Here is a 16,465-nt window from a genome sequence, read left to right as displayed (position 1 = left end):
AATACTCGTACTTGAGTTGACATAACGAAAGATTCATGTTTTTGACAAACTCGGTTAAAGTTAACTCGCGTAAAACCAATAGCGTCCTTTTCGTCTTGGTACCAGGTACACTTAAATAAGACCACATTAAAAGCACCCCATTAGTCAACTTCAAATATCTCTTCTATACATCCATAGTAGCCTACATCCCCAACTATTGGATTTTGATCCTTTGAACTTGCGAAGCAGGTAGTCAAGGCTTTCAAATACACACCACTATTCTATGTTGTACACTTATGATCTCTCTCTTTTGTATGAAACATATACCCATTTACGAAATACCCACGAAACTTCCTAGCTGATCGTATAGGACCCCTTGCCAGTGATGCTACTTCCCTGGAAACTATGACTTTTTACCCAATTTCATCCTTGAACCAGTCACATATTTCGTCAGCATGTGTTATTTCCCTTTTATACAGTTTAGAATTTGCGTTATTCTCCAACAGTGAGTGGTGCTTCCTACAATTATAGACAGGTATGTTCTGTTAATGTATGTATAGGCATTACTTTATTTATTTATTTAATTATAAAAATATTAAAGATATAAGGACTTACTCAATTAGCTCCTCAACCTCCTTGTCATCATAGTTAAATAATACATATCGATGAGCTGTGATCCACGTATCATGTGATAAATGAATATCTTTCCCATCTTTTTTCTTCCTTAAGCCGAGAGAAATCCTCCAGTTTCTTCACCGGGACTTGCAAAATCATTGGACGAGTTATTCTGGCTATCATTTAGAAATCTTGCGCAGAACGCCAAACACTCATCTTCCAAGTACCGTTCTGCAATCGATCCCTCTGGTTTACTCTTATTGCGAATATATCTTTTTAATACTCCAAGGTATCTCTCAATCGAATACACATATCTTTGATGGACTGGTCCACCATATTCTATTTCCTTGCACAAATGTACCGATAGGTGTACCATTATGTCAAAGATTGGTTCCGGAAATATCATCTCAAGTTGACAAAGTATTTCGATAATCTCCTGCTGCAACCTTTTTAAATCACCTACCTCAATCACTTTAGCACATATATCTCTCAAAAAATTGCCAAGTCTGATTAAAGGAATTGCAACCTCAGGCTTTAATGTTTTTTTACAGCAATTTGTAATATACATTGCATAAAAATATGTGCATCATGACTTTTGTATCCCACGATTTTCCTGTCTTGCACGCATCTGCTAATATTCGAACCAAAATCATATGGTAACTTAGCATTTTGGAATACAGAACAAAATATATCTTTTTCTTTGTTGGTCAGGTCAAAGTTTGCCGCGCTAATTACATATTTTCCATCAGCACCAGTGATGGGATGAAGGACCTTCCTTATACCTGATTCTTGCAGATCATATCGAGCTTTGATATGATCCTTTGTCTTGCCTCCAATATTTTACAATGTATCGAGAACACTTTCGCAAATATTCTTCTCGATGTGCATTACATCCAGGTTATGTCGAGTTAGGTTGTCACTCCAATTAGGTAAGTAAAAAAATATTGACCTCTTATTCCAAGGGTTTGTTTCGCAGATGACCTTTCGTTTACCTCCCTTTCCAAATGTGTTCACATAACCATCCAGCAAAACTTCAATTTCCCTCCCAAATAGCATTGTTGGAGTTTTTCCAGTCTCAACATCGCCATTGAATCTTCTCTTATTAGACCTCCACTTGTGGTTGGGATCTAGGAATTTTCGGTGATTCATATAGCACACTTTCTTTTTATGCTTCAAGTACTTCGATGACGTCTCATAATTACATACAGGACATGCTAACTTCCCTTTAGTGCTCCAACCCGACAACATTGCATAGCCGAGAAAGTCACTAATGGTCCATAAGACGCTTTCATGTAACATAAAGTTCTGATCCGTCGAAGCATCATAAGTTTCCACCCCTACATTCCATAGTTCTTTTAGTTCCGCGATCAACGGCTGCATGTAGACATCGATATTATTTCTGGGATCGTAGGACCAGGTATGATTGTTGAGAGGATTAAATTTTCTGGTTTCATGTTTAGCTAGGGAGGAAGGTTATAGTTAACAATAACAATTGGCCATATGCTGTGTGTGGAACTCATTTTTTCATATGGATTGAAGCCATCAAAAGCTAAACCTAATCTGACATTTCGATTATCGGAAGAAAATTATGGATATGCGGCATCCATCGTCTTTCAGGCTTCACCATCAGCCGGATGCCGCAACTTCCCATCCTTCTTTCGGTCTACTACATGCCAAAGCATTTGTTTAGAGAAGTCTTTGCACAAAAACATAAGTTGTAGCCTTGGTTTTAGTGGAAAGTATCTCATAACTTTGGCTACGACTTTATTATGTTCCGACCCTTGTGCTACAGCTTTCCACCTTGAAACACCACAATTTTTGCACTTAACTTCTTTTTCATTCTCACCCCAATATAACATGTAGTCGTTTGGACATGCATGTATTTTTTCATAGTTAAGACCTAAATCCTTGATGGTAGTTTTAGCAGAATTAAAAGATTTGGGCAATCTAATATAGGGAACAACCTCTTTTAGTAATTCTATTATTTCACTAAATGCCGTCTCGGTTATTCCATTAAGACACTTCCAGTTATAGAGCCTGATTAAAAAACTTAATCGTGAAAACTTATTACAGCCTGGATACAGTGGTTGTCTTCCTTCCTCGACAAGACGTAGAAATTTCTTTGCATCTATATTCGGTCCCATAGGTCCCACATTACCATACACAACATTCAGCATCTTATCAATATTATCCTCAAATCCATTATTTTCTTCACAATCCATCGTATTCAATAAGGCAACCTCATATATCCACTGTACTAATCTCTCAGACAGTCCATTGCAGATAAGGTGATCATGAACATCCTTTTGACACCACCATAGATGATTATCACATAGATGACAAGAACACTTCACTTCATTTCCGACGCCAAATTTGGACATTAAATTTTTCACAAATTCTTTCACTCCATTCCTATATAATTTGCTATACTTAGGTTGATTTAACCAAGTACTATCCTGATCAGTCATATCTACATAAAAAGAAAAAGATCATTACATTTTTGTTTACCATTAAAATTATACAATATTAGCACCACCTTAATTGTTTATGTTTTATCATTTTATTATCTGCCTATATGATTAAAGGACATAGATACATCTTGATTACACTACTTAATTTACATAACCGGTCCTTATAAGCTAATTTATCACATTAATTAAGTTCTAATTTTTAAAGGACGATTATCACTTTAATTAAGTTTTAAATGTTGATTTAAAGGATGATTATCCATTTAATTAAGTTTTAAATGTTGCAGAGATTTAAATTTCAAAGATTCATCAATTCGTATAAATATTAAGTTTAACCAGACTATAAATATTAAGTCCTGTTCCTTTGTTAATAATCCCCCTTTCTTATCTATATTACACATCAAAAACATTACCCCAACATTATCAGTATTACTCTATATATATATAATTATACATTATTTATATACACGACTTATCGACTTTTTTCCACTAGTCGGACGACTTTTCGACTAGTCGATTCCAAGGTACTCAGGCGCCGAGGCTCGTCTTCGCGACTTAATAATATGCTTCTACTTCTAACACTACAGAAGTGAGAGGACAACAGTACTCTTCTACTTCTAACATTACATCCTTAACCATTCCATATTATTCAGTAACCATGTTAGTATTTCACCATCATTAGACTACATTATAAGTTCTAACATGTTGGAAAAAAAATATTTAAATCAATAACAAACACATCATAAAACCAGAACTAAAAAATAGAACATAGCAACATAGCAAAAGAACAGAGAAACATCACAACAAAACACTATAACACATATAAATTAATGATGAACTCAATGATGAATATAGCAAAAGAACAGAGAAACATCTCAACAAAATAAAATAACAGATATAAATTAATGTACATGTATCATTGGGATATAAAATAACACATACAAATAAAACAGAACTAAAAAATCAAATCTCAAATCCAACAATATCAAAAACATCAAATTAATCAAATATAACAGATAAATTATCAAAAAAAAAGAAAATAACAGATATATGGCATGCAAAACAAAAAATATCAAAAGAGCATACCCAAACCCCAAACCCAAATAATAAATTAACATAAGGCAACATTTCTGCTTGTAATACCAAAAAAATGTCGCTATAGGTCAAATATGGTATAGTGCATAAATCAAATTTGTTTCATACTCTTTTAGGCTCAGTCAGAAGCAGTAGCAGAATTTGCTTATGTCAAGTGTTGTACTAAAAATTATCATGGACTTTTGGGCTTTCTATAATTTAGATCCAAGAGATAAATGTAGATGATTTCTCATGTTTTACTAACCTACACTTAATTTTTTGTAGAGCCGGAAATTTCGTATGGGTTTGGATTGACATTTTCTGTACACGAACACGAAAGTATACGAACACGAAATTACACGAATGAATTTAGTGTCAGTTTTCGGTTTACCATGGATATACGACACGAAACAAAAGTATAAAATATTAATAAATATTTAAATAAATTTAATAAAAGGTGCCAAATATATATATATATATATATATATCTTAAAATACTATTTTACATACAAATTTCATAAAAGATAGATTCAAGTAGATTTTACCGCACTTCATTTTTTGTGACTTATTGACTCAAGTAGAAACTTAATATTTAAATATATTTTATTATTTATGTGACGCCCTCAATCTCGGGGTTAGGAAATGAGGACCCACACACCTTTAAACTATGAATAAATAAGCATAAACCCCGATTAACTACTAACAGGATCAAACAGGATAAAGTTTGAGACAAGATTACAACTACCAACCATAATATATAAATTACAACCCAATATAAATCCAAATATACATAATCGATTCTGATTTGAAATCGACAGATAACCCATTGTATATTTACAACTTTCTGGCTAAGCGCTTGCTCACACATAACCTGTACTACCTGCCCTGGCATTTGGAAGCCCTCAATACGGTAGGGACCACCAGGTACGCTCTTACGAGCAGTGTGCCTAAGCCTGACCATCCTCTTGCTTAACTTCTATGGTTATATCAAAGCAAAACATATGAGTATAAAACTCAGCAAGTAACTATACAACAGTTCTACGATATAAAATCCACAATATACCATTACTGTTTTCAGGGCATTCTACTTTTACATCTCTAGGTGGCAGATTTCTGTCTTTGGGCTATGAAAGGGTTATGAAGAAAGGCTTTGGGCTTTCAGGAAATAAAGCTCAAGATAGGGTGAAAGCCGACATTCATCACAAATCATTAATAGGATCTCGAATGATCTTTCAAAAGGAAAGCGAGAATCTATTCATCTTTGGGAATCAATTATATGATTGATAATGTTATAAGAATCAGGGTTCACAAACTGTATGCTAATCAATATCTTAATCAACTCTTTTCAAAACATTATAAGCCATTTAATTTTCAAAGAATCAATTACTGAATAAGGAATTCAATTCCTCTTTAAATAATATGGAACCCTTGATTGGACTACTTTAACTTTCAATTCATAATAATACGGGTGATCAGCCCGTACCGACCTCCATCTGGTCTTTAAGGTACCTATGGCATAATTTCAGCCTTAAATCGGACTAGCCCTGCTAGCCTCTTATATGACCGGACTAGTCCCACTAGTCTCTTACGTCTCAAATCCAATCCATCAGGAATTCGTTTGGAAAACCTTGTGTTGGAAAAGAAAGGTTTTACTAAATTCATTTTATCATTACCGAGAATATGAAATCAATTAGACTCTTTCGAGTCGAAACTCATTCTTAAGTTCAATTTCAATAATTCAAAGAAAGTGAATAAATCAAATATAAGCAAAGTTCAATGCTAGGGATTTTGATCAAATGATTACAAGGTATACAGTTTAGGGAATCAAAACGGTTTCAAGGATCATTATAGATAAGATCACAAAGGGATGAAGGATTATCATGCAAGGGGGTCCATAAAGATTCTTATAGGGTTTACAAGAGTTCAATGTATCAACAAGTGATCAGGATAAGAAAAGGTTACTAAAAGGTTTGAACAATAATCTTATCAATAAATGGTTCACAAGGACAATGACAGGGCATCTCAAGAATCAATAATAAGTGTACAAACGCTATAAAAGTTCAATACTCTAACATGGCATGAACAATATCCTCTCTATAACAATTTACACAAGTAACTAGAGTTAATTGCCAGAATTCGCTTTCCTGTTTCATAAAGGTTGAACTACTGCCACCTAGTACACTTTTCCCTTTCCTAGCCTGAATGCCCTCACGCTCCGAATCTACAATCTAAAAATCAAAACCTTAATTAGATTCCCACTCGACGTTCCCAGAACGCTTACCACTTCCCTTTATCGCAATACCCTAAGAGTATCTATACTCACTTATAAACACACAACACATTTATACCAAAGCCCGTATACTTTAATCAGATAGATTTCGAATCACACATTACGATGCAAATACGACATATAGCATTTAATCCTTGTATTTCAAACTCTATACTTGAGTTATCATATCAATAATATAACCTCATTTCAAGATGACTCAATCTTTCCTTTTTCATCATTTTATTCGAACCAAAACAAATAAATAAATCACATATCTCTTATAAATTTCACATGTAATCACTTAGCAAGGTATTGGAATCAAATAAATCACTTTTATACCTATACTCCATTCGGCTACAACCACAAAACACGACCCAAGGATCAAACATTAACACGCAAGCACCAAAATTGCATATAAACTTGAGATCAAGTCACCACTCACTCTTTTAAATCATCTTTAACCTAAACACTTACATGCATAGCTCTATCTTGACATGCATTTACTATTTCGTTCAAAACCAAGTCGAACTTACATCTACAATCCATTTAAACACATAAATTAACTTAATTCCTTAAGAATAAACAAGAACACTCGAGATTTCCAATAATCAAGACATGCATGCATCATTTGGGATTCTTAAACCACAACTTAATCTATTTATTCAATAATCTCTATAATCAATCAACAATACACCATTTACATCATCAAAATCAACTTAATAATCAAGAACCACTCGGGTTACAAGCAAAACAACACATGCAACTTTTAATTCGATTCTTTGAACCATCTATTAATCTAATTTCTCAATATTTTCTAAAACAATCATCCATAACCATTTAAACCAACAAGATCAACTTAATAACTTTTGAAATCATAATTCCATTCGGTTTTAAGTAAAACACTACATGCAAACACAGAAAGTTAGTTTAAGGATGCTAGAGCTCAGTTTTTAACATCATCACTCACCACCGGTTCACCGGAGTTCATCACCGGTGGAGGTGGTTTCACGGTGGTGCCCCCATTCGGGGGGTTTCCAACCTTAAAACCTCCGATTAACTTTCAAAAACACAGCAACACACGCATGCAAGGCTCAATCTTCACAGAAATTTACAGAAATTGTAGTCAAGCATTCGAAAGAAACAAAAACTAGACACTCGGCTCAAAACTGAGCCCATCGCACATACACACACTCGCATGCAAGCACAAATACACACATGCATATGATTTAAAGTATATATATAGAATGAGCATGAAGTTTCATGGATGAATCCATAGAAATCAATGAAAGAAGAGGATTGTACTGAGAGGAAAGAAGAGAAAGAGATAGCTTCGAGAGTTTGAGAGAGAAAAGAGAGATGGGAGAAAGTGAGAGAGTGAGGCCGGGTGAAAGAAAAGAAAGGGGGAGGGGAGGGAGTATATATATTAGTTTTGCAAGGGTAGTATGGTCATTATACCATACTTTAATTTTCTTTTCTCTTTTCTCTTATTTTCAATCTAAAAAAAATAAATTTATACACAAAGTAACTCTCTCGGAAAAGACAGGAATGAAATGATTGAAAATTTTAGAGCGTAGATCTCGAAATTAGCTTTTCAGCCATATTTTAAAAATAATTTTTGAGCAAACGGTTGATTTAATACAGATTTTACAAGATTATGCTGAAAATAGCATTTTAACTTGATAAAATCATTTTAAACTGCACCGATCATGAAATAAATCCGTCTATCATTTTTAGAAAGTCTCTAGGACTATTTTGAAGATAATAAAACAAATTTCACGCCTTGAACTTATTTGGGTAATTTTATAAAAATGTATAAAGGTTCAATAAACCTCATTTCAAATCAAATAAATACCTTAAATCATTTTAAAAATCAACAGATCACGTAATCATGCATACAGACAAGCAAACACATATATTCACACATCACAACTCATATCTGATCACAAAATTTCCCTTTTTATTATTATTCCCATTTTCGTGTAACGGGGTGCGTTCTGCTTGACGACCCGACGCTGAGCATTTTATTTACGCTTCACAATAAATTCTTTTTTTACCAACTGACACGTGACAAGAATATAATACTTACCTAAACATTTTCATTTCACATAACAACACATAGTTCACATTTAAATACTTTAATCCCTTTTTAGGACGGGTTCCGTTCTACCTGATGGCCCGAGAACACAACTTATCCCCTAAGCTGACTCGACAAACTGGAACACGTCATTTTACGTTCCTAGTTACTTATATACAATAAGGACAATTAACCAACAAAATCATTTAATCTCTTTATTAAATCACATAAATTATAATTAAACCACAAAATCATACTTTATTCTCTTAATTACGTCACGAAATTCCCAGTCGTTACAATCTACCCCCTTAATAGGATTCTGTCTCCAGAATCTAGTCTAAGCTAATACGTGGGGATACTTTTCTTGCATCTCACTTTCTAATTCCCAAGTTGACTTTTCCATTAATGGATTTCTCCACAACACTCTAATTAGAGGTACAACTTTATTTCTAAGTGTCCTCTCTTTTCGATCTTAGATTCGAACTGGTTGTTCCACATAAGACAAGTCTGGTTGAATTTCCACTGGTTCCAATTCGATTACATGGCTTGCATCGGCATTATATTTCTTTAGAAGAGATACGTGGAACACATTGTGAAGATGTTGCATCTGCGGAGGTAGCGCTAATTCATAAGCCACCTTTCCAACTTGTCGTAGTACTTCGAATGGTCCAATATACCAAGGACTCAACTTCCCTTTCTTTTCGAATCTGGATAAACCTTTCCAGGGAGATATTTTTAACAATACTTTGTCTCCAGGCTCGAATTGCACATCTTTTCGTTCTCGATTCGCGTACTTCGTTTGTCGATCTTGAGCAGCAATTAATCTTTTTCGAATCATTTCCACCTTCTCTTTCGTTTGTTGAACTAGCTCTGGGCCAATTAATTTGCGCTCACCAACTTCATCCCAATATGTAAGTATCTACATTTTCTCTCATACAACGCTTCATACGGCGGCATGCCAATACTCGCGTGATAACTATTTTTGTAGGAAAACTCAATCAATGGCAAATGTTCGTCCCAATTTCCTTTGAAATCTATTACACAAGTTCGCAACATATCCTCGATCGTCTGAATTGTCCTTTCACTTTGTCCGTTAGTTTGCGGATGATATGCCTTACTCATTTTCAACTTAGTTCCCAAATGATCATGAAATTGTCGCCAAAATCTCGAGTTAAACCTCGGGTCTCTATCAGACACGATAGATACTGGAACTCCGCGATGCATCACAATCTCGTTCAAATACAATTTGACCAACTTCTCTAACAAAAATCTTTCGTTTATCGGCAAGAAATGTGCTGATTTCGTCAATCGATCGATTATTACCCAAATCGCATCATGATTAGACTTGGTCTTTGGCAATCCTACCACGAAATCCATCGCGATATGTTCCCATTTCCATTCTGGTATGTCCATTGGTTGAAGTAATCCACTTGGTCTCTGATGTTCCGCTTTTACTCTTTGACACGTATAACACTTACTTATCCATTCCGCGATTTCCTTTTTCATGTTTGGCCACCAATAACTCTCTTTTAAATCCTTGTACATTTTCGTACTTCCAGGGTGAATTAAAAATCTTGAGTTATGCGCTTCGTGCAAAATCTCATGCTTTAGCTCCATAATGTTAGGTATCCAAATACGTGAGTTAACACGATATATTCCTTTTTAATCCTTTTGAGCTTTGATTTCTTCTCCTGACAACTTATCTTTCTCACGGTTCATCACTTTCTCTTGACAACATCGAATCTTTTCCAAAATTTCAGGTTGAAATGACATCGCATACATTAATGCTTCACCTCCAAATTCTGGAGTCTGCACCTCTATTTCCATATTTTCAAAATCCTTGATTAATTCCTCTGACGAAGTTAACATATTTAATCTTTCCATGCGACTTAAAGAATCTGCTACCACATTCGCCTTTCCAGGATGACAATTTATTGCACAATCGTAATTTTGATCAATTCTAACAATCTTCTTTGTCTCATATTCAGGGCCGTCTCAACCAAGTCTGAGGCCCTAAGCGAATCTTAGAAATGAGGCCCTTATTTTTTAATATATATCAAATTAATTAATAAAAACATCCTTACATAATAAAGAAAACTTTTACATTTTTATTACAATTATGATCATAATGTATTTTTTTAGAATTTTGAACACATATTATACAAATATGATATATAATATTTATGATAACTTAATAACAATAATTATATTTCATAAATCTTTCAATAAAATGATAAATTACTTGGCTATTCTTATTATTTAAAAATAAAATGATAACTCAATTTTCTTTACTTTAATTAATTATTTTGAAAAAGTGAATACATTGCAAAAAGAATTAAAATTTATGTAGGTTTAAACTATTTATCCTTAGATTTTTTGAAAAACAACACGTTTGCTATTGGTATTAAAGAGCATATTTTTTGATAAACTGATAAGCCCCAGCAAATGTAACAACAGTTAAGTAATAATTTTGAAAAACTAAATTGCACACGTATCACAAGAGTATTAATGTCATTTACATTTTCAATCTGGTAAAAGTAAATCTAGGTTATATTTTCTAATACCAATTTGATATTATTTTTTTTGGGGAATTTTTCTATTTTATATTTTTTACCTAAAATAATTTTCTTATAAAAAAATTAATATTTATGTATATATATATAAAGGACAAAAAATATTGGGGGCCCTTGTATATGTGGGGGCCCTAAGCGGCCACTTAGTTGGCTTTACTGTTGAGCCGACCCTGCTCATATTCAACTCCTGAGTGAAATTATACTTTAAACTTTTATGATCTGTATAGATCTTGCACTTTTCCCCATACAAGTAATGTCTCCAAATTTTAAGGGCAAACACAATTGTTGCCAATTCCAAATCATGGGTGGGATATTTCTGTTCATGTGGCTTTAGCTTCCTTGACGCATACGCTATTACTTTCCTGTGTTGCATTAATACACATCCAAGTCCTTTATACGAAGCGTCGCTAAAGATCACAAACCCTCCTTTCTCATCTGGTAACACTAACACTGGGGCGGTTACCAATCTCTTCTTCAATTCTTGAAAGCTTTCCTCGCACTTATCCGTCCACATAAACTTCTCGTTCTTCCTTGTCAACTTAGTCAATGGAACAACAATCTTAGAAAAATCTTGCACAAACCTTCTATAGTATCCGGCTAATCCCAGAAAACTTCTGACCTCCGTAGGAGTCTTGGGTCTTTCCCAATTCATCACAGCTTCTATCTTGGCTGGATCTACTTTGATTTCTTCTTTATTGACTACATGTCCAAGAAATTGTACTTTCTTTAGCCAAAACTCACACTTCGAAAACTTGGCATATAAATTTTCTTTTCTCAAGATTTCTAAGGAAATCCTCAAATGCTCTTTATGGCCCTCCTCCATCTTGGAATATATCAATATATCATCGATAAACACTATAACGAACTTATTCAAATATTGCTTGGACACTATGTTCATAAGATCCATAAATGCGGCTGGCGCATTCGTCAAACCAAACGCCATTACCAAAAACTCATAGTGTCCATTTCTCGTTCGAAACGCCGTCTTGGGTATATCTTTCGCTTTAATCTTTAGCTGATGATACCCAGATCTTAAATCAATCTTGGAAAAACACGTAGCTCCTTTTAACTGATCAAATAAGTCATCGATTCGCGGTAGAGGGTACTTATTCTTAATCGTCAACTTATTCAATTCGCGATAATCAATGCACAACCCCATACTTCCATCTTTCTTCTTTACAAATAACACCAGTGCACCCCACGGGGATACACTCGGGCGTATCACTCCTTTATCCCATAATTCTTGCAACTGCTCTGCTAATTCCTTCATCCTGACTGACGCCATTCGATAGGGAGATTTCGATATTGGTTCCGTTCCAGGAGCTAAATCAATTATAAACTCAATCTCTCTATCTGGAGGTAGTCCAGGTAATTCATCTGGAAACATATCGGGAAAATCTCTTACTACCGGAATATCTTCAATCCTTACGGATTCTCTCTCTACATTCTTGACATGAGCCAAATAAGCTTCACATCCTTGATGTAACAATCTCCTTATCTGAATAGCCATTAGAAATTTCTTATCTTATCTTTTTCCCTTGAATACCACTTCGATACCATCCTTGGTCTTTAACTTCACCTTCTTGCTTTTACACTCTATTTGCGCCTTGTGGTTTGACAACCAATCCATTCCTAATATAATATCGAATTCTCCTAACTTAAAAGGGATTAAGTCAGCAGAAAAGTGCCGACCTTCTATAACCACGTCACAATCGGGACAAACCTTATTAACAATGACTTTCTCTTGATTTTCTACCTCTATAATCAAATTGGGTTCTAGAGGGTACGCAACACAATTTAGTCTATCAAGAATACTTTCAGAAATAAAAGATCTAGTTGCTCCAGAATCCATTAATACTTTTACTTCTACTGAGTTAATAACAAGCATACCTGCCACCACATCCACATCTTGCACAACATCTTTCATTGTCATATTGAAGGTTCTAGCTCTGGGTTGAGCTGTTGGTGCTGGGAGAAGCGGCGGTCCAGCAATCCTAAGAACATTGGCCTTTTGAACAGGCTCCTTACAGTTTCTGGCCATATGGCCTACTTTTCCACACTTGAAACAGGTTAAGTCAGGCTTCTTTACTCCATTCAGGCACTCCGATGAGTAATGCCCTTTCTGGTTACACTTAAAACAGGTTACATCCAACTTGTTACACCTTCCCGGGTATCTCTTCCCACAAACTTTGCACTCTTGAATCTGGGGTCTACTATCCTTTCCCAGTTGTCCTGCCTTCTAGAAACGGTTCTTCTGAGCTCCGTTACCGGGTTTAAACTTCTGAAACTTTTGGTTTTGACCTCCACCATTCTTTCCAAACTTTCCTCTGAACTTTGAACTTCCTTGCTCTTGCTCCGAGCTCTCAAACTTCCTTTTCCTACCTTCATTTTCTATTTTTGCAGCTTCATGCTCTCCTTCCACTATCATTGCCTTTTACAGTAGGGCGACATAGTTCTTGATCTCCAACAGTGCCACTTGACCCTGTTGGAACCTTTTGGCCTTTTTCGCCTCCGTATTCACATACTCAGGTACAAATCTAGACAACTCTGAAAATTTCACTTCATATTCTGCTACCGACATATCTTCTTATCTGAGGTCCAAAAATTTCATCTCCAACTGGTCTTGCATATAACTTGGCAAATACTTCTCTAGGATCATTTCAGTAAATTTCTCCCACGATAAATCCTTTCCTTCAAGCAAAGCCTTCGAAGATTCCCACCAGAAATGCGCCTCGTCTTTATGGTAATAACTCGCATACTGAGCTTTCTTTTCATCCTTAACTTCTGCTAATTCAAACGCTTTCTCCATTTATCTTAACCATGATTGAGCTTTTATTGGGTCGGGCAAACCTAAGAACTCTGGGGGATGAACAGATTGAAATTGTTTGAAGTTTCCAACTTTAGGGGCTATGGGTTGTTACAAAAGCTGAGCAAGTCGGCTCATCATAGTGGTTTCTTGATTCATTTCTGGGTCTTGGGTTTGGATTTCTTCTTCTTGGTGATCTGGTGAGTTGACCGTTTCTTACAAACCTGATTGAGCAATTATTTAGCAATACGATAGCATGACATTGATATATATAACAACATTTTATTATGAAATCACTTTTGCGGGTTTTAAGCTTTACCCAATTTTGCACATGCAATCCTATTACTATATAATTTCTAATATCAGTGGTGTTTTCTCATGGCACATGGTATGATTTTTACGAAATTTTAAACACGATTGTATGGAAACATGGTATGCAAGACAGTTTATAAAGATTTCCAGGGTGCACAATAGGAAACAAGATATATGATTGATTCAACAAGCCAAAGGTACATAGATAAAAATATGATTATGACAAGTTCTGGAATAAGGTACAATAATATAGTAGGGCTAAACAGAGGAAAAACTGGAAAACATCCCCCTATCTACCCCTAACTTCTAACAACTACTACTACAAAGTTCTGAGATACAATACAACAAATGAAAAAGGGATCCCGACATCTGACCAAGTATCCCAAAGCCTACCGACGCTGAAAAACAACAACAACTATGGGCCCCACCAAATGACCCGCCTGACCAACACTATCATCTAATCGTCCAGAATCTCTCTCAACACAACCAACATTCAGCGAATGATCTTATGCAGCCTTCGGGCCTCAGTATCGGCATCACTAGTGGATGGTCCCTCATCCAATGTCCTCTGGGCAACCTGCTCCACCATCTTAATCCGGACTCTCCACTCATCATCCATAAATGAAGAGCTCTGCCTAGACTCTCGAGCTAGCCTATCCACCAAAGCTCCCAACTCAGGAATACGGGAGTAAACAAAGTCTCGATCCTGGGCTAACTTGCCACCAACACTGACATGCACAATTTTAGGCATCTCAGACTCTGACTCAGGGGTTGGGGTCTCTGACTCTGGCCTCAAGGGTGATATCTTCATAGGAATCTCACTACTCTCAGATGGATCCTCCTCTGGATCTGAACTAACATACACAGGCTCCTCTGAAGAGGGTGGAATGGGGTCCACTGGGGTACCGGTCAAACTAATCTCTGAATCGGAATCACTACCACTACTGGGATCCTGAGAGAAAACACAAAACAACAACCAAGAAACACCATTAGGGTTAAATAAAACTTCCAACTAACTCACACCCTAACTCTAGTTGCCACTTTAGCTTATATAGACTTTCCTTAGACTATACCTAATAGTCTAACTCAACTGTATATGAGTCGAACACTCTCGCGATATATATATACATACCCAAAATACCCCTTTATCCTAACTTGTCTCAGGGGTTAGGAAATGAGGATCCTGTAGCTCTGATACCAACTTGTGGCGCCCTCAATCTCGGGGTTAGGAAATGAGGACCCACACACCTTAAACTATGAATAAATAAGCATAAACCCCGATTAACTACTAATATGATCAAACAGGATAAAGTTTGAGACAAGATTACAACTACCAACCATAATATATAAATTACAACCCAAAATAAATCTAAATATACATAATCGATTCTGATTTGAAACCGACAGATAACCCATTGTATCTTTACAACTTTCTGGCTAAGCGCTTGCTCACACATAACTTGTACTACCTACTCTGGCACTTGGAAGTCCTCAATACGATAGGGACCACCAGGTACGCTCTTACGAGCAGTGCGCCTAAGCCTGGCCATCCTCTTGCTTAACTGCCATGGTTATATCAAAGCAAAACATATGAGTATAAAACTCAGCAAGTAACTATACAACAGTTCTGCGATATAAAATCCACAGTATACCATTAATGTTTTCAGGGCATTCTACTTTTACATCTCTAGGTGGCAGATTTCTGTCTTTGGGCTATGAAAGGGTTATGAAGAAAGGCTTTGGGCTTTCAGGAAACAAAGCTCAAGATAGGGTGAAAGCCGACATTCATCACAAATCATTAACAGGATCTCGAATGATCTTTCAAAAGGAAATCGAGAATCTATTCATCTTTGGGAATCAATTATATGATTGATAATGTTATAAGAATCAGGGTTCACAAACTGTATGCTAATCAATATCTTAATCAACTCTTTTCAAAACATTAGAAGCCATTTAATTTTCAAAGAATTAATTACTGAATAAGGAATTCAATCCCTCTTTAAATAATATGGAACCCTTGATTGGACTACTTTACCTTTCAATTCATAATAGTACGGGTGATCAACCCGTATCGACTTCCATCTGGTCTTTAAGGTACCTATAGCATAATTTCAGCCTTAAATCGGACTAGCCCCGCTAGCCTCTTATATGACTGGACTAGTCTCACTAGTCTCTTACGTCTCAAATCCAATCCAACAAGAATTCGTTTGGAAAACTGTAATATACGTGAATTTAAATAATAATAATAGTAATAATAATAATAATAATAAATTATATTTTATTGTTGGCATGATC

At 35.5% G+C, this 16,465-nt stretch overlaps 1 protein-coding gene across 1 annotated transcript; it reads right to left on the bottom strand.

The window, feature by feature from the left end:
- Positions 1-2,207: 2,207 nt before the first annotated feature.
- Positions 2,208-3,062, bottom strand: LOC141701943 (uncharacterized). Its single transcript, XM_074505623.1, has one exon. The coding sequence runs from the start codon at positions 3,060-3,062 to the stop codon at positions 2,208-2,210; it is 855 nt and encodes a 284-aa protein (XP_074361724.1).
- Positions 3,063-16,465: the final 13,403 nt, after the last annotated feature.

This window comes from Apium graveolens, chromosome 1, assembly GCF_009905375.1.
Source record: "Apium graveolens cultivar Ventura chromosome 1, ASM990537v1, whole genome shotgun sequence".
Classification (NCBI taxonomy): Eukaryota; Viridiplantae; Streptophyta; class Magnoliopsida; order Apiales; family Apiaceae; genus Apium; species Apium graveolens.
This window is presented reverse-complemented; position numbering and strand designations above follow the sequence as displayed.

Bases quoted from the DNA above. Each gene is read 5' to 3' on its own strand.
- LOC141701943 (XM_074505623.1), bottom strand. From the start codon at position 3,062: ATGACTGATCAGGATAGTACTTGGTTAAATCAACCTAAGTATAGCAAA.